The 20,912-nt window shown below is 36.0% G+C and overlaps 1 protein-coding gene across 1 annotated transcript in view; it reads right to left on the bottom strand.

Moving 5' to 3' along the window:
* The window catches only part of LOC150101198 (deubiquitinating protein VCPIP1-like), a 331,399-nt gene that overhangs the window by 249,974 nt on the left and 60,513 nt on the right, over window positions 1–20,912 (bottom strand). The window contains exon 3 of the mRNA XM_090402113.1: window positions 4,507–4,702. Within this exon, the coding sequence (XP_090258239.1) occupies window positions 4,507–4,702 (196 nt within the window). The remainder of the gene's footprint in view (window positions 1–4,506; window positions 4,703–20,912) is intronic.

Genomic DNA, 20,912 nt, shown 5'->3' on the forward strand with positions numbered 1-20,912 from the left:
CAGTTTTGACGTTTCTGCCCTTTTCACTAATGTCCCCATCAATGACACAATTCTCCTACTACAAAACAAATTTCCGCCCGACATTACGGCCCTCTTTGCCCACGTACTAAAGTCCGGTTACTTCGTGTGGCAAAACAAATTCTACCTACAAAAGGAAGGTACGGCCATGGGCTCACCATTATCCCCCCCAATCGCGAACTTCTACATGGAAACCTTTGAGCAAAGGGCTCTTGATTCCGCCACGCTTCGACCGACAATCTGGCTCAGATACGTTGACGACGTGTTCGCGATCTGGCCGCACGGTCGACAAACGCTAAACACATTCCTCAGCCACCTAAACAAACAACACGAACGCATACAATTTACCATCGAAATCGAAAACCAAAATTCGGTCCCGTTCCTAGACACACTAGTTACACGTCTTCCTTCAGGCAATCTATCCTTCACGGTCTACCGAAAACCTACACACACGGGCCAATACATACATGCGAATTCATATCACCACCCAGCACAAAAATATGGAGTCATAAACACCCTTAAAAACAGAGCCACAACTATTTGCTCTAACCAGCAGGCCCTGAAACAAGAACTAAAAATCATTAGTGACACATTCATAAACAATGGCTATAACAAAAATACTGTCAATAAAATACTCTATAAAACCACAACAAAAACGAATCTAGACTACAGTAAAACCATAGCCATCCCATACATTAAAGGGTTATCAGAAAAAATCAACAGAATCCTACAACATTATAACCTTAATGCCACCTTTAAACCACCCACTAAACTTAAAACTATATTCAGCTCCTCTAAGGACCCTCTCCTCCCATTAGCACATCCTGGAGTCTATTGCATCCGCTGCACCTGTAACTTACCATACATTGGTGAAACAGGACGGACAATCCCTATACGCAAAAAAGAACACATTAGACACATTAAATATAACCATTTTGGTGAAGCAGGCCTCTCAGACCACGCACTCAACACCTTACACCAAATCAACTGGAAAAGCACCTGCTCCTTACACCGTACAAAAACATGGTACGAAAGAAAATTTAAAGAATCCTGCGAAATCCTGATAAACCACCCAAACATCAACAACAAAGATGGTATGAAAATTCCAAGGATCTGGATGGCACACATTCAGCCAACCTAATTTGAAAGATTCAACACAAGTCAGGACTCTAGCCAATCTGCTATTATTAAAAACCATTCCACTCCAACTGGCTGGAATGATGTTAATATAATGTTAGTATATAGTAGACAACACAAATAATAGGACTTTAGCGCTGATGTATAATTTTTTTTTTTTTTTTTTTTCACCAGAGGTCAGGCCAACAATTGTGGTAGCAGTTAGTCAGTGTCTTTAACGAACCAGTATGATTGTGGTATAGCTTGTTTCCTGTGTATATTTGTACGCTCCAGAAGATGACCTTAACATAAAGGTCGAAACGTCGAATTGTAAAATTTTAGTAATAGTAAACTAAAGTTTTTATTCAAACACGGTAGTTGTCTCCATAATTTCCAAAAATGCATATCATACTTATTCTTGAATTCATTCACGGTGCTTGCACTCACAACACCAAATGGCAATCCATTCCAATTATGCACCACCCTGTGAGGAAAAAATCTAGTCCTCACCCCATTCTCAGCTTCCAAGAATGCCCTCTTGTCCTTTCCCCACCCTCCATAAATTGAAAAATTCCATCAGTTGAAATCCTGTATGACCCTTTCAGAGGACTGTAGGTCTCAATCATATCTCCCATCTTTCTCCTGTCTGCAGTCTACAAATTCTCAATCTGCCTTCATACTCAGTATTCCAGTCCTGATATCATTTTTAACACTCTCCTTTGTACTCTCTCCAGTATATCAGAATCACAACCGAGACCAGACCTGCGCACAATAGTCCAAATGAGGTTTTATCAAGGCATTGTAAATAGGCAAAATAACATCCTTATCTTTGCACGTGAACATTCATTTCAGCATTGCAATTATCTTTTGAGTTGTATTTGCAATCTTTGCCACATGACTCCTGAACAACTTCCTATCTATGAATACTTCAAGATTCCTACCTCATCAGTTTCTTCTAGCCTAATCCCACCAATATAATACGACATTGGATATCTAATCACGCCGAATGACTTTACATTTACTGACACCCATTTTCCCACGCCTACAATCCCAGCCTATTCAAATTATTCTGCAAGTACTGCATATCAGCAGCATTCCTGATTACCCTACCTATCTTTGCATCATCAGCAAATAGCTGTATGTCGCTTGTCAAATCCATCCCAATATCATTAATATACAGAATGAATAATAGTGGACTAAGCACTGATCCTTGTGGTACACCACTAGTTAGCTTAAATCTTGCAGACTAACATCCCCCGTATACCACTTTTTGATATCTCCATGCTAATATTCTATAACCTAGACCCATTTTCTCCAATTTATGCAACAGTCTGCCATGCTGTATTCTGTCAAAAGCCTTAGCAAAATCCAAAAGTATCATGGTGTATCCATTCCCCTTGTCTAGTTCAATGGTAACATTGTTATAGAATGTGTGCAAGTTGCTAAAACATAACCATCCCTTAGTAAACTGATGTTATTCATTGTAAATTAGAGATTCACTGTCAACCAATTTCTGAATGTGAGCCCTAATCAATTTTTCCAAAATCTTCACCACCACTCCTGAGATACTAATTCGGTCGGTAGTTGGATACATCGATCTTTGCAACACCCTTGTGCAATGGAATTACCATACATTCCTTCCATTCCTGTGGAATCTTTCCTGTTCTGAGATTCATAGTAAACCTGGTCAAAGGAATGGCCAATTCAGCTGAACACTCTTTCCTAGCTTTGTAAAGAAAGTGCAACAATTTGGAAGCTTTGGAGGAATTAAAGTTGTCCTGAATTTTTGAAATAATCTTTCATTTTCATCATTCCATCTGGGATGTGATCTTTTTGAAAAACTTTTGGAATCATCCTCTTAGCAGTTGCCACAACAAATCTTCATAGGAGCTACTAATGGATCTGATCCACCCAAAGGTGGAGTCAACTTGCTTTGCAATAGATCTAGAATCAGCTTCATGAAAATTCCACCTAGATTTAGTGACCCTACTTAGTAACAAGAATACAAATTCCTATTGTGCAGACAATAAGTCAATGTTGGCTATTTGGGAAACTATGTACTAAGTACTTTTCAGCAATTGCTGTCAAAGGTAGTAAAGAAAAGATCAGGATTGTACCCTCTTTTCCATTATGAAAAGGGAAAGATTGGATTGTTTTTAAGAAAAACTAAATATAGGTTTGCTTTCCATCCAATTAACCAACGCGTATTTCATTAAGGTCGTTATCTCGGTATCTCCATAAAGAATAATGACTGTGGAAATCGTCAAGCACAATGACTGGGTGCTGACAGAGGAAGAAGAGGTTTATGCAGGTTGACACTGGTAAATTTATACGCATTTGTAACAGTTAATCCAGAGAACAAGATGTCTGCACTTCAGTTTGGTAAGTAATCAGTGATACTGTACTTAATAAGTGGCTATTCCATAATTAGGGTGGTTAATGTTAAAGATAAATCCAGGGAATTTTTCTCTGGAAAGCAGGTGCGCTTCATTTTTTGCATGAATCGTTTCTTGGAGCACAAGAACATCAATTTTGAGTCATTAACCCTCTTGTTAGGAAATCATATTTTGATCTAGAAATGCCTTCTATGTTGGGCTGCCACATCTTCAGTATAGGGCCAACATTCTTCATGTTAAAGTCTTCAAGAGCATTATTATCATGTGGCCTATGGCTATAAGTCCTGAAGGAAAGTATAGCATCATCATTGATGTAGACCATTTCAATTTTATCCAGGAGGCACTACAGGAATGCAATCCACTTCGCACTCTTATGTAGTGTATATAAACAACATTATATAAAGGTATGGGAAGCTTTATTTTATTTACTATTTTTGAACTTGACATAAGTTCTTTAGTGATTATAAAAATTAATAAATGTAATATATTTCAAATGATTCCTTGGATTTTGTTTTGTTTTACACAGAGTTCAAGTGGACTGAATGTACTGTACTGCAGTATTACCAGTTGTATATTAGTGTTAACGTATCTATTTATGCAATTTTTCAAGTCTTCTAAAGAACAATTGTAAGTGGAATCAGGTCCTAACCTGTGTATGTGGAGAAGTGGGAATGGGCAAGATGAATTGCCATATATGCTAATTTGAGTTTGCAAATTATAAACAAAGTATAAATATATAATTAAACACTAATATATAACTGGCAAAAGTGCAGTACAATAAATACAGGTGAATTCTGATAAAATCGAAGGAATCATTTAATAATGTTAAATCAATACTTATTTTGAATAAGAAATCCTAACTGCTTATTTTTATATATGCTGTTAGAATGCCTGTCACTACTGATTAAAAATTTTCAAAGATTAAAATAAACTGAGTACAATAAAAATAACTATACAATATTTGTATCATAATTACCTGCATAATCACCCAAACTTTGCATGCACACAAGAGAGTCTAAGAGTATAATAGGCCTTTTTAAAACGTTAGCTAATCCAAAAATATGAATATTACGTAAGCCTAATAACTCTCCTTCTGGTGGCAAAAAATCTGGATCACACTCTGCTATAATTGCATTCCAATCACTTCCATCTACAAAATCTTTAAATAAATCCTAAAAAAACATGAATGATTTCAGTCAAACATTTTAAAGGTAAAAAAAAAAGAAGTTTACATAGTACTTCAAGACAGTTTGTGTAAAAGCAAAATGAAAACAATATGCTGTTCTACTGTAAATTATTTATAATGGGAAAGCAAAAATCTCAAATTGGAGCTGTAGTTAACTAAGATGTGCATCATTAAATAACAATTCAGTCTGCTTCATTTTGACTAATAAGATATTACACTATCAAAAACTCATGAAATCTTGATTTAGATTCAATAAATTAAATCAGTTTTAAATACAATAGATTTTTAATAGCAATTTTTTTTTAAATTGACCGTTTCATTTTTAAGCAATGTAATATCCAATGCAAAGGAGGAGCAAACTACAATTTCTGTTATAATACTTACACAAACTTTTGTTTCTTACTACAAACATTAGGTTTACCTACATGGTGAGCAATGGGTACTTCATTTTAGTCCAAGATGAAGTCATATTTTTAATATAGATCCCACGAGAGGCAGAACCTACAGCACAAGAAAGTGTTGTAGTGGAGGGGGGGGGATAAATTTAAGCATCATTATTCAAAATAATGTTGATTTTGACCACAGAAAAATATATGTAATAGATAACTTTCACACTAACTCATGCATGACTGTCGCATTGGCAAAATACTCAAGAAGCAATAATACAAGGGATCTCTCTCTTTTTTTTTTTTTAAGTATTTTATTACAGCTACTCTGACAAAAGTGGCTCAAGCTCCATATGCAATCTCTCAGAAACTTGGATTTCTTAACATGAATATGAAACATGGATAACCATAAAGCTAGCTGATTTGCATAAGAGTGGCTGATGGACAGATGTCAGAGTGCTGTATGGGAGAGTTGAGTCTGGGAGAAGGCTCAGTAATTGGTCGTCTTCTGCTATTTAACTTGTAATCAGTGATATGGGAAATGATTTATGAGAAAATATGCAGTTATTTGTTGGTGATGTGAATCTAAGAAGAGCGATAATAGAGATCTTGCAGGATGACTGGCAGTATAGGCAATGGTAAATGTCTGCTAGTTTAACATAGCCAAGTGTAAGGTTATGCACTTTGGGATGAAGAGATCATAAGCTGTGTATTATACTGATGAAACCGATGAGGTCAGGAATTTTGGGAATGTCGTGAACAGGGAGTTGAAGTTTAGAGGAAATACTGCAAAGGTAACCAAAACAGAACATCATATTATGTAGCTATTGAAGAATGCAGTGACAAGCAGGGTTATCGTTCCCCTTTATAAAGTCATATCTGGACTACTGCAAGCTGATGTGGTTGCATGGATTCCATGGAGACGAAGATTTCAGCTAAATTTTATTTATTCGTAACAGTAAAATCAAATTGCATTGTTTGTTGAGGCTGTTGGCAAGTACTTTGTCATTAGCAGGTTTGGTTCATGATTTTTGTGTAACTGCAGCTTACAGTGAACAGAAGTAAAACTGCATTGAGAACAAGAAGACAATGCAAAGCAAGAAGCAAAAATGATGTGATAAACAGTATAGATTTTACAAAGATGGTTCTTTGTAATAAGTGTAGAATGTAAGCACAGTCATGAATAGAGAATGCAAAGGATGTGTTTGTGAAGAGATTGATTAAGAGAAGTGAGAGGATATAGATTCTGAAGGACCATGAGATATTAAATGAGTGTTAAGAACAGTCAACATTAGACAAAGAGCAGAAGACAGTGAGGAGTATAAGATTGAGAACAGTATCGGGCAGGAAGGGTTTAGTAAGATAATGTAAGTGCTGAGAATATGAATGCATATGGAAGAGATGAAGGAGAAAAAAGCAAGTGTGACTGAGAATTGAATAAAGCATGATAGAGGGAGCAAAAGCAAAATTTGAAGAGTGATATTAATTAAGAAGTGAGATGAGGCATATGCAAAATGAAAAGACAGTGAATAAAAAGAAGTGGTGAAACACTCAAGAGCTATAGATTCACTGGATACAAGAAGTAAATGTGTGGGATAGTGATTGTGGATGTTTTGGTTGAGCACCAATGTAACAACACCAGAAATCATTGATCAAGTGCACAATATGGTATTGGATGATCGACGAGTCAAAGAGCATGAAATTGCTGAGACTATAGGCATTTCAAAAGAATGTGCAAGATATATTTTGCATAAAGAATTGCAAATGAAAAAACTTTGCACAAGATGGATGCTGCGCTTGCTCACAGCAGATCAAAAACACTTGCATGAAAATCTCTCAACAGTGCTTGGAGCATTTTAACAAGAATAAAACATTCTGTGCATCCATTTATTACTATGGATGAGACTTGGATTCACCATTACACACCAGAATCCAAACAGTGGACAGAAGCCAGTTGTTCAGTGCCAAAGAAAATAAAGTTCCATCAGCAGGAAAGGTCATGGCATCAGTGTTTTGGGATGCTAAAGGCATTTGTTTATTAAAAATCTTGAAAAGGATAAAACAATAAATGGGGAATATTATTCCGATCTCTTAACCAGACTAGATGAAAAAATTTGTGAGAAAAGATCCGGTTTGCAGAAGAAAAAAAAATCATCTTTCATCAGGACAATGCACACCAGCCCACAAAGGTGCTTTTGGCAATGGAAAAATTAAGGGATCTGCACTATGAATGGTTGGAACATCTACCCTATTCCCCAGATTTGGCTCCCTCTGGCTTCTATGTCTTCCCCAAACTAAAACTCTTCCTCGCTGGTCAGCATTTTTCTTCGAATCAAGAGGTGATTGCAGCTGTAGAGAGGTATTTTGCAGATCTTACTGAGAACTACTGCAGGACGGGATAATGGCGCTGGAGTATCGGTGGATCTTGAAATGTATTCAAAGACTATTTCTTTAAGATTCTATTTTTTTGTGAAGTGCCTCAAACATATGAAGATAGCATTACTAAATCTTTCTAAAGAGACGGTTTAGGACTGCAGGAAGGACTGATTATTTTTATGATACCATAGGAACTGTAGCCATCAGATAAGGTATGGTGTGTATATAATTAAGTTCTGTGGTAAGAGAGAAGACTCACTGGAACAAGGGTTATAGGCTCTATTGGTTAGCCAGGAAGATTTGCTAGCATCTGCATGGAAAAACACAAAAAATACATCTGGAGTCATGATTATAGTTAAATCAGGCTTTGCAGACCATGCTTTGGATGCAGCTCATAAAATCAATTCGACCCCCCCCCCCCCAATGCATTACTAAATCTTTCTAAAGAGACGGTTTAGGACTGCAGGAAGGACTGATTATTTTTATGATACCATAGGAACTGTAGCCATCAGATAAGGTATGGTGTGTATATAATTAAGTTCTGTGGTAAGAGAGAAGACTCACTGGAACAAGGGTTATAGGCTCTATTGGTTAGCCAGGAAGATTTGCTAGCATCTGCATGGAAAAACACAAAAAATACATCTGGAGTCATGATTATAGTTAAATCAGGCTTTGCAGACCATGCTTTGGATGCAGCTCATAAAATCAATTCGACCCCCCCCCCCAATGCTCCATTGCAGTAAATTTAGGAGAAAGTCTGTTTTTGGAATTGGCAGCTACTCTCAGAAATCAGCCTAATTTTAATAAATATGGTTGCATTCCCTTAACTTACCAAAATATGAAACGCTAATACTTGAAGATGTCTGTTTACATTCTAGGCTGCCAACAGATGTCTAAAAGGGTGCCCCACATAATTAGGACTCCAATAAGCATCTAACATGAGTTTCTTCCAGCAGTTAAGCCTTAATACATGGATTTGTAGAAGGAATAGCTAACAGTAAATGTCATTCAAGAAAAGATCTGATCCTGTCTGGCAATGTCTGTATATTATCAAAGATAAAGGAAAATGAACTGAGACGGCTTTTTTTTGCAACACAGAATACAGATCTGTGTATCGATTATTGTCACAATTTGAAAAATGGCCTGAAGATCTGTACAGTTTAAGACACTGTTTGTAGCACCTGAAGTTCAATACGTTTATGCACTGGAAGGTTTGATAAGTGAGTAAGAGTAACTGGAACATAGGGGGTCATCAGAAAAAAAAATGATGGATAATGGCCAATGAGAGATCATTTATGTATATGAGAGCAACAGAGCATTCCTGCACCGGCAAAGAAATCCGGAGGAAGAGAATGCACAGCAAATAATTAAAAAGAAAATTGGTTAATAAACTGCAGGGTGACAGTTTCTGAGCAGACCTTAATGGCAAACCTGGTCAAATGTTCTGGAAATGTCAAGGGTAAGCCAATTTCTCAGAATTATTCCATTGCCCATGTCTGGTGGTGGATGAAGATGGGATCCTGAGTCATCTGCTATGAATCTAAAGTGATAGAATCCCTATTAGCATACCATTAGTCAAAAGTATAAAGGAATTACATAAAGTTATTAGAAATTCAAGATATAAAAATACAATACTATAATTTATGTGTTTTGTTGAGAGGTGTCAAGGCATTATGAAGTTTAGAGCAGGGGATGGCAACCGGCGACCCGCATGCAGCCAAAACGTGCATTTTTGGCGGCCCATAAAAGGTTGACCATACTTGCATGGCATGTGGCCCGTATTTTGAATTATTTAAATAATACATTTTATAATATGAATAATAAATTTAAAATAATTTTATACCTATACTTCGTGATATCTCCCATGCAACTTGGAAATACTATTATTAGATTTATAAACGGAATTTTCAACAAGATTTGTGGATTTTCATAAAAAATAGCATCGAAATGCGATCATTTTTGAATGCTTTTAATTTCGACATTGATCGATGCTTACCCAAAAATAAAAAATTGAAGGATTAATCAGTTTTGCAAAGATGATAGTTGCATTTGGAAGCACCTACATTTGCGAATAAGCATTTTCTGCCATGAGTTTTAGAAAAAATAAAATTTCTTCTCGACTGACTGATGAACATTTGCATGCTTCGATTCGAATTTGCACCTCAGATTATAAAGTGGATCTAGATAATCTGGCTAAGGGAAAACAATCACAAAAGTCACATTAAGCAGGTAGACATACGTATATATTTAGATGGATACACTATATTACTTTGTTTTTACGTGATAATTTTTCATTGTGTTTCATATCTCTTATTTTAAATATTTCTGTGTTTTTTAAGATTGACCTAATAAAAATTGATAATTTTTTTGTTTGTTTTTTCACTATTTTCCCTTAAATAAACACTTGTGGCCCGATTATTAAAAATAAAAGTTGAATGTGGCCCGTGAGTGTGAAAAGGTTGCTGATCCCTGGTTTAGAGCATTATGTTCACAGACATGCAACACTAACTTTTGAATATAATAGTTAGTGTGCAAGTTGTGTGTGCTGAGAGGAGTTTATAGCTGATATCTAGATGTGGTTTGCGAGGTTAGCCAAGTGGTTACGCACTCTGCAACCATATGCCTGAGAAAGGAGTGCCCTGGGTTCGATTCCAGTCGCCAACCTGCGAAGCTTAAGGATCTTTCTCAGACATAACCAAGTTAGCCGGTCTTGGGCGTGGACCACAGGTTTTTTCTCCCGCAAATGGCCCCCCATGAATACACACTTCTACAGACATAGGATACCTCCAGGAATAAGGAGTAACCAACCTATTCCGTAGGATTTCAGTTCTGAATGCCTACACGGTAAAATGTGTAGGTCTGCACGTAAGCGTAAATCAGGATCTAGATGTATACAGAATTTTATTACATGTATTAATATTCTACACAGCATCAATCATGTCAGTGACATCATTAAGATGTGAGATAAACATAGAAGCAACTAGTTAAGGCATTATGCACAAATTGGTTCAGAGTTTTAGTTTACATCTCTTTAGGTAGACATCTAACCTTAAATACTAAAATCGAAAGGATAGGTATACAGTAGTTATGAGTATTAAAATGATTAAGGAGACTTATCTACTTATCTATATATGTAAAATGATAAGTCTTTTTATGTAACGTTTTTTGTCAAGTTATATGAAACATTTTGAAACTGGTTGAAGTAATGCAGAAGTCACATTTTTGTATACGAGTAGCCAAGAGGTGTCACACCTTATTATTAAAATAATCTGGATTACAGATTTTTGTTGGCCTTTTTCCACTTGGCTATACTATAAATAAAAGATACCAAGAAATTATATACTTGGTTTAATCCTTTATCCAAGTGTAAGCAAGTACAGTGGTACCTCAACTCAGGAACTTAATTCGTTCCTGACTGCAGTTCGTATCTCAAAACCCAATTTTCCATTATATCTTATGGGAAATCAATTAATCTGATCCCAGATTCAAAAATTTAAATATTTTAAAAAACTATTCTCAATTAAATGAAGAAAATGCAAAGAAATGGAGGAGTGAGAAGGAGCATTTTTACACTATAAATATGCATTTTGTATACCATTACATATTAATTTTTATTTATGAAATCTTTGGTTTTACAAGATTAGTATGAAAATCCTCTTCCATTAAAGTGTTAAAAAAAAAAAAAAAAAAAAAATCAATTTTCTTGTGGCTGGTTTTGTGATTCAGGAGTTTGAATTTGTTGTCATCAGTTGCTTCTTTTTGTCTCTTAGGTGAGGGAGGTTTAAAAAACCTATCCAACGTTGACTGAATCTGTCATTTTCTTAACCTTAACACCCTTCTAAAGTGATTAATAACATTACCATTGAAGATATTGGTGGCTTTAGAAATAACACCTTGATTTGGATGCCACTTGTTGACCAATTCTTGCAATTCGCCCCAGTGCTGCAAGATTTTTTTACGTTACTTGTTGGAATTGCTCCCTTTTTTGTTGCTGTCTTCTTTGTCCTCTGAAGACATTTGCTTTTCCTCCTCATCCCTTTCTTTTTCCTGCTCTCTTCTTAACCCCTGTAGCTCTTCAGTGGTCAGCTCAACTTTGTGCTCTTCTACATCTGCTTCATCAACTTCCAAATGCATGATCTTGCCAGGGGAGACAACTGTATCTACAATGTCAATTTCGCTTTCAGGTCCTACCAATGCAGTTCCTCAGATGCAATCGGGCCATAACTTTTTCCAGGCTGATTTTAGAGTGCTCACAGAAACATCTTCCCATGCCTGACTAATAAGATGCAAACAATGAAGAATATCGAAGTGATTCTTCCAGAATTCCCTGAGGGTTAATTTTGTGTTGGTGATAACTTCAAAACATCTTTAGAAAAGAGGTTTGGTACAAAGCTTTTTGAAGTTGGAAAAAACATATTTATCCAATGGTTGTAGGAGTGGTGTGGTATTAGGAGGCAAGAACTTAATTTTGATGAAATTAAACTCTTCAGCCAAATCTTCTTCCAACTGTGGTGGATGTGCTGGAGCATTGTCCATTATAAGAAGAACTTTCTCAGGCAGACCCTTTTCTTGTAGATACTGTTTCACTATGGGAGCAAAGACCTCTGTCATCCAATCACAGAAGAATTGCCTGGTTATTCAGGCTCTGTTGTTACCTCTCCACATAACGCGAGTTTGTGCCTGTTAACTTTCTGCTTTTTAAAGACTAAGATTTTCAGAGTGGTAAACCAACAGAAGTTTTATCTTCAGGGTCACCACTGGCATTGCCACAAAAATGCAAAGTTAGTCTGTCTTTCATTGGTTTTGTGTCCTAGTAATGCCATTTCCTCCTTAGTGACGAACGTTCTCTTAGGCATTTTCTTCCAAAAAAGCCAGTTTCATTGCAGTTGAAAACTTGTTCTGGTTTGTAACCTTCTGACTCCATCAGTTTCTGAAATTCCTTCATGAACCTTTCAGCGGCTTCTTTGTCAGCACTAGCACCTTCTCCATGTCTAACAACATTATGGATACCAGTTCTATTCTTGAATTTCTCAAACCATCCTTTGCTAGCTTTAAACTCTTCGCCGATGTCTTTGCTACTCCAAGTGGATGGCAAGTTCTGCGAAAGATCTTTGTAAATAGTTTCAGCTTGTAAACAGATCATGTTTTGAGATACACTATCCTCTTTCAGTTGCATGTCATTAATCCAGACGAGTAGTAAAGTTTCCATTTCTTCCATAACTTTATTTCTTTGACATGACACAATAGATACTCCTTTGGCCACAACCAGTTCCTTATAAAAATCTGCTTTCTTGACAATTGTACCTATGATGGATTTAGACAAGTCATACTGCTTGCACAGATCACTTTGCGTGACTCCTTTCTCATATTTTCCCACAATCTCTTTCTTAATTTCTATTGTGATTTTCTTCTTCTCTTCTTTTTTAGTTTTCTTTGGCCCCATGTTGAAAATAATACGCTGATCAGAGAAATGACACTTATCTGGTAGATTATTCAGAAAATAAGCATGAAGCTACAATAAAACACATCACTTATAAAAAGAAATACATACAGTATACATAATAAATACAAACCTAAAAAAATTTTCACGAAGTACTTTACACAAATACTGAAATAGATACAGAAAAAAGCAAATATGTGCAGTGTTCGCCGTATTTCAGATAAATACGACGTAGTAACAACAATTGTTACACTAGAGACGGTTCAGTGTGCACTCAACTAAACATGCATAAAAGTTTAAAAAAAGTATAATGTAAAACAGGCTTTAGTTCATTTGAAAAGAAAAGCATCACGGTTCGTATCTAGAGGTCAAAATGGGATATAAAAATTTTTTTCGTATGTTGAGCGGTCCATAAGTCGAAGTACCACTGTACTTGGTTTAATCCTTTATCCAAGTGTAAGCAATATTAAGGCAAGTGATGTGAAGTCATTAGCTTCTATATGCAAGTTGCCCCAGTCATGAAAATACTTCAGGCGCAAAATTTGTTTCCTTACATTTTTGAGTGTGTGTGTGGGGGGGGGCTGTATTGCATGTTCAGAATATGAAAACTTGGTCATTTTCATTCATAGATGCGGAAGTTAATCAAATTTAAGCAGCTTTCAGTAAATCTCTCACATGTGGACATTTGGTGTAGCTTGCAAGCAGTGATTATTCCTTGATGCACCTCAGCCACCAACCTTTGCTCCAATTTGACACACAAAACTCTCCATGTACTCTACAAAAAAAAAAAAAAATCTTGGAGAGTTTGGCATAATGGTTATGTGCTGAAAGAAGTATCCCTGTGGCAATGAAAAAAGAATAACAAAATCAAAAGTCAGTGCACACCCCACATTCGGGATTACTGTGCTCCTGTTGCATTAAAACAAGAATTTTCACTTACCTAAAACGTAACTGTTATACTTTATCACAAATGTGAAGTATAACAGTGCTTCTTCAGCCGAGAAGGCAATATTATCTATCCATAAAAAAATTTCCAAGTGATAATATACTCAGGTTAGCTTTATTATTTGTCTATTTTCTGCACTGACTGCACTTTGAAAGCTGTGTCACAGTCATTTGTGGATAACATTGCTTATGTTGTGCAAGGATATGGAATGCCTTCTTAACAGTCTGACAAAATATGAAATGTTGCTTTAGCTAACAGTGTATTCACCACCTGGTCATTGCTTCCTTTTATCCTCAAACACAGAACCAGTTTCTAATAAAGTTCCTGCTGTGTTAGATGATGCTGAGCTACATTGAGACATAATGTAATGCAATTGCATAATCACTTATTCTGCAGAAACTAAACTTTTGCATGTTTCTGCACTGATTGATTGATTGATTGGTTGGTTTATTGATGCAGAAGATAATAATAAATAGTAATAGTGATAAATTAGTAAATTATATGTACAGTACAAAAAGCAAGTTTTAAAACTTCATAAATTAAGCAATTCAGTATCTACATAAAAATAGCATTCACAATTCAATGTGGTTAAATTAATCCTTTGTAAAAAGTTAAACACATCGTGCAATTTGTCAGAGTTTTATAACATCTGCTTGAGTGCATTTGAGATTAAGATTAGTAAAAAATTCATTCCTCGCAGGTGAAGTGCTGGCTACACTACACCAGAATATGACAAATAGTGAGATGTGTGTTGCATTTTTCACACACACAGGTGGATCATGAGCATTCAGTAAATAAGAATGTGAAAGATGACTGTGACCTATGCAGAGCCTAACAAGATCAGCTTCCTCTCTTCTGTTTCTATGTTGAGTAGACTGCCAAGCTTAATATTGTGCAATATGTTGGTCAGTACTTCCTGACAAGACAACTGCCATTGGGTTATTAGCTTTAATCTTATAAGCTGTTTAAATTCTGTATATGGGACTATCAAACAGTACATGGGGAAAAATATGAGCTGATCTAGCAGCTACATCTGCAATGTTGTTTCCTTTGATTCCACCATAGCTAGGAATCCAGCAAAACTTAACATCAAAATTAAATGACATCATTTGGTACAACAGCTGTTAAAACCTCACAAAGTACTGGATGTGGATTATACAGAGGAGATGAGAAGGCATGTAAAGAACTCAATGAATATGTATAAATTACACACTTTTGATAACATTTTTCTTTTATCATATACCCGCTCTATAATAAACATTCTGTGGGTTCAAATCTCACCATGGACACAGATGTTTGAGACTGATTTTGGGTGGGAGATAAATTTCATTGCCTAGTGTGAGACCACCACCCTGCTTCTTGGAGGCTTGAGCTGGCTAGAAAAAGTTCCATGGTTGGTGCCTAGAGCAAGGTTTCTGGACTATGTAAAAATAAATTAAAAATGCAAAAAATAGAAAAAAAATTTCTTAGCCCACCCACAGTACAAAATGTACTATAGGTTTAAGCAAACCAGTTAAGATGTGCCCTGCACACCTCCAACATGCATCATAAGCTCCATGACAAAGAACAATGAAAACAGATGTTCTTGTTTCAGGAAAGCATCTTTTATACGTTTCTAAACAGACAAAATGGTATAATGTTGATCAGTGTCTATGAAAACCATATTGTGTGTTCTTTCTTTTAATATTATGTGGTAATCAGCATTCATTTTGGTAAAGTATTAAGACTATAACCATGTTAAGAATAATTATTTTAATTTCCAAACTTTTCTACCTTCATATTAAGGTCATCATCTGCATCATACACAAAGACAAGCTATATTACATTTCAAACAGTATGCCAAAGTGACAATGATTTGATCAACTATTATTCTACAGGCCTGACTTCCAGTTGGGGGGGGGGGGGGAACTACATCACAGCTATATTCTATATATAATATCGTCCAAGAAACAAATTCATATTAATACCATGGCATTGGTGGCCTAATCAATTTAATATAAGTGTTTGTTTTATGAAGGTTAAGAAGGTTTAGATTACTACAATCCTAATAATAATTTATAATGAACTCTTAACTAAAGGTTATGTGGGTAGAATATGTGCCATCATTATTCTTGGGATTTTTAGACCATTATTATTGTTAAGATTAGGGTGGTTGGTAAGAATTTCACAGGCCTCTTTAAATTTGCGCTCATACCATGCTTTGGTGTGATGTAATGAACAGGTGCCTTTCCAGTCAATTTTATATAAGGCTATTCAGGGCATGATAAGAACTCCCAGATTTACAAGGAATTGTGTGCCCTGTTCGACCTACATAAGGCAATTTACAAGTGCAATGAATATATACTCCAGGGTGGGCCAGTGGAGGAGTTGAATAAGTTCTTTAATTTTGCAGGAGGTTTTAAGGTGGCATTAAGGTTATATTTCGGGTATTCTGTTTATTTTATCAGGTATTCCATTTATGTATAGAATGGCTACAGTTTTATTGTAATCTGTTTTATTTTTATTATTAAGTGGAGGATTGCTAGTATTTTTGCTATAGCCATTTTTTAGGAAGGTAATGATGATAACTTAATTCATGTTTAAGTGTTTGCTCATTGGAGCAAATCTTTAAATCCCTATTTTTTAGTGTGTTAATGACACCAAGTTTTTGTGTTGGGAGGTGGTAAGAGTTTATGGGTATATATTGACCAGTATGTGCAAATCTACAGTAAACAGTGATGAAAAGACTGTGGAATGAAGATGTGTGACAAGTGTATCTAGAAATGGAAATGTTCTGACTTTCAATTTCAATTGTATGTGTTTGTGTTGTTTGTTTCGGTGGCTGAGGAAAATGAGTAATATCTGGCAGCTATGAGACCAGATAACGGAAATATCTTCAATGTACCTAAGACAGACTTTGGGTTTTAAAGTGAAAGAATCTGGAGCATGCTGCTCAAAAGCTTCCAAATAAAAGTTAGTGATGGCTAACTCTTATGTGGAAGCAAATAGCTGTGCCTTTTTTTTTTGCAGGTAGGAAGTATTTTGTCACACAAAATAACCAGAATATAGTACACGGGCAAAGAGCACCGTGATATCAGGCAATAATTTGTCCTGTAAAACAAGAACTGTGTCATTGATTGGGACATTTGTGAAAAGGGCAGAAATTTCAAAACTGACTAATAAATTACGTTTATCAGTGATGTCCTTAATTTTGTTTGTCTTTTTATATAAAGAGGGGAATGACCAACCAACTACTTGAGTGTTGATGCTAGTTTCTTGGGTAGATGATGGGTTGGTAATGGCATTACACAAGGGTAATTGCAGATACAAGGGAATGATAAAATGCATGTACATGAATGCAAGAAGTATCAGGTATAAAGGAGAGGAGTTTTTGGCATTGGTCAGCTCAAACTTGACCAAACATTATAGACATCAGTGAGACCAGGTTGACAGAAAATGATACAATGGAGGGGGGGGGGGGAGTTCTGATAAACACCTAAAACAAAAATAATGTTAAAGAACTGATATAACCACAAGAAAGAACATATCTTAAAATCCTTTAATCCAAAATTGCAATAATTTGTTTCTCTTTTAGGATATATAAGACATGTCCGAGGTTTTGAAAAAATTCGAGAACACAGAAGTGAGGCTGTCATCAAGTTTTTTGTGCTGCAAGAAAAGTCTCACAAAGTTTGGTGATTCTCCAAACTTTGTGAGAGACTTTAGAGGACAGTGTCCCAGCATATCCAACAGTTACCAGATAGGTGGCCAAATTTCAAACTGGGCAGCCTGAAACAACAGATGACCCCAGGTCAGGAAAATCTTCTACAGATATCACACCTGAAAACATCGATGTAGTGCATGCCATGATCCTTGATGATCATACCAGCCAAAAACATTGCAGACTGTGGGGATATCCAGGGGACATGTTAAGGTTATTATCCACCAACATCTGGACATGCAGAAGTTCTCAGTGAAGTGAGTCTCCAAATTTTTGAATGCTGACCAAAAGAGAGAAAGAACGTGTACTGTCATCTCAAGGGATTAAGTCATTTTGAGAAAGCAGGTGCAAATTTTTGGCTTATATTATGACTGTAGATGAAACATGACTTCATCACTATGATTCAGAGACCAAACGACAGTCAATGGAGTGGAGACACACACAGGGGCTCCATGGCCAAAGAAGATCCAAACCCATAAGTCAGAAGGGAAAGTTCTTGTCATACAGCAGCAGTTTATTCAACAGCTCTGAAGAAAAATGCTGTAGGAAACTGAGCAGGGGTGTGTTGCTTTTGCAGGACAATGTACCTGCTCACAAAACCCAACTGACAATACATAACTTGGACTTTCAATGTCTGCTTCACCCACCCTATTCAGCAGAACTGACCAATCTGACTATTTCCTATTTCCAAATTTAATGAAACTCTCAAAAGGAACAAAATTTACCACAGATGATGAAGTCATATTTGCAGCTAAAGACTGGTTTGTGCAACAAAGGAAAGACTGTTTTCTCTAAATGATATCGCAGTATTGTAACAAGCGTACAACACTTCGTGGGGAATATGTAGATTAATGTGTAAGTTACATGGTCCTACCTCAATTCCTTCATGATGATGATTATCACAGCTTTTCAGTACACCCTCTCATATACCTCATGCTCTGTATTATCTTTTTTTGGTTGCTTGACATTCTGGATTCCAACACGGGTTTGGATACGGTGGAAATCAAGATATTTTTGGAATTGTGGCTGTTGCTGCCTAAACAATACAATCTGCAATATACTTTGCTGATAGGTGTTTGTCTGACTGCTTCAGTATTAAATTTTGCAAGATGGGAAAAAAGTATTCCAGTCAGCATGGTCCATTTTACACAGGAGCATTTATGTAGGAGAACATGGTTCCTTTAAAGACACAGTGAAAATGATCACTTCCATATCTATTCAGCATTCCAAATGAGCTGGAAAAGGGTATCAACTCTATTATTAAGGGAGAGGTCAATGATTATTAAGAATTTGCTCAATGATACAACCTTGTCCATTCATGTTGGCGCTACCCCGATGCATGTTAGGTCCATTAAAGTCGCTCATGAAACATATGGGCTGAGTCATTTGTAATATAAGGCAAAATTTAATCTCATTTAACTCAATCTGGTGTTAAATAAATGGAGCATACTGAAATAAGAAATACCATAGATATGCAAACTATTACTACTTTCAGAGCAGCATTAAGTTGGACATGTTGGAAAGGAGTATGATTTGCCTACCAGGATAGCTACCATGAACCAGATCATTTCCAGCTGTCCTTACAAACAACAACAAAATGCCTTAAGGTTAGATCCTTACTGTGTTTTAAATGTGTGCTACAAAAACAGAAATGTTTGTGTTTCTGTAGAACCTTGATACATGGGTTTTGCATCATATTGCTTGCAAAACACATGGCAGTTCCACTGTAGAAATTTTCCTGTTGTTTAGGCTTTGTAGGATTGTCTGATTTCCAGATGTTGAGAGCTTAACTTTATCAAGCTTATATTTATCTATTGATTTAGGGAAATCAGCTAATGTCCATCTTCTTCTGAAAAAAAAAAATATGTTATCTGTCATACGTTACAGGTCAGGATAATTTGGCAAGTTTACTTCACTTTCAGTAGATACAGAAATATCCTTTTTTTTTTTTATGGTGATGTCTGGTGGTTTATATTTAGGTGAGATCCTTACCTTAACTTTCTTGATAAGTGGATCAAGAAAATTATGATCTCAAATGAGATCATTTTTGGAGTTGTTTCAAGAGTGAGACTGTAGGTGGTATGACTGACATGCTCTATAGAGAAGCAATTACAATAATAAAGTTCTGGGTATAATAAAGGTGTGGGGAAAATATCAGATAGGCAAATAGACATAGCAGTTTGTTATTGATATTTTCTTAACTATCACCTTCCTGTATTGGATTTCAGGATATGTGTGATAGTGGCCAGCTTCCTCTTTGAATCCATTTATATATATTGTTTTTATCATTTATTTCTTTTTCATCCTTCCATCTCTAGCATGCACAGGAATAGGCTGAATGATCTCCTCGACAGTTGATATGCTTAGCTTTCTTTGCAGAGCAGGATTTATTATCATGCTCTTGATTACCACATCAGGCACAGGTAGTAGTGCCACAACAGGCATATCCATATTTCTGACATTTTAAAGCATCTTAGTGGATTAGGGATGTTTAGCCTAACAGGATAATTAAGATACCCTGCTTTTACAGATGTAGGAGGTTTAGGTGTATCAAAAGTAAGGATGATGTTTGTGATCGGAACCAGGTAACTATCTTTACATATCAGGATGCACCTCATATCATTTACTCCCTGATCTTCAAGCTCTGAACATATTTCCTCATCTGGAACATCAAGAAGGTTCCATTCTGATATCACTCCTATAGAAGAGTTTAGTGATTTATGAGGTGTTACTATGACTGGCATTCCATCCACTGATGTTCCACTGAGTAATTATTCTGAGTGTTGCTGACATTATGTTTCCAAAAGGATATCATTAAGTCATCGTTTTTTTTTTTTTTTTTTTTTTTTTTTAACTGTTCTGGGAGATTTTGCCAGTCCTAAATCCTTTTGAATAAAGCAGGGTATCATTTTCTCCATTGGATTTTCACCTGCTGCATGGATGATGAGAAAACCCAGAACATTTATGCTATTGTCAAATCTTATTTTTGTTATTAAATGATGCATCTGTATTTGGTTAAAATCTTGTTAGGGACCTGAAATAAATGAGTATGGAAAATTCCTGCTCAAAGGATTCTCTTTGCACCAGATGCCTCCACCCACCATGGAGCTACTGATGGGAGCCCACTCACCAGCAAGCAAAGACTGTACTTGGGAGAGAAATGCCAGCTAGGGAGGAGCAAACAGCTTTTACAGATATTTATGTTTTTTAATTAAACAGAACTGCTAATGATAAATGTATGCATGTTGCTACATTTTAGTTTTTACACTTTTCTGTTTGCATTTAAAGTAAATTAAGTGCAAATGCCATTTTATTATGCAAGTAATTAAAAAATTAAACAATCTGCAA

The sequence above is a fragment of the Typopeltis vanoorti genome, chromosome 12 (genome assembly GCF_054136105.1).
Source record: "Typopeltis vanoorti isolate ZY-2024b chromosome 12, IOZ_Tvanoo_1.0, whole genome shotgun sequence".
Classification (NCBI taxonomy): Eukaryota; Metazoa; Arthropoda; class Arachnida; order Uropygi; family Thelyphonidae; genus Typopeltis; species Typopeltis vanoorti.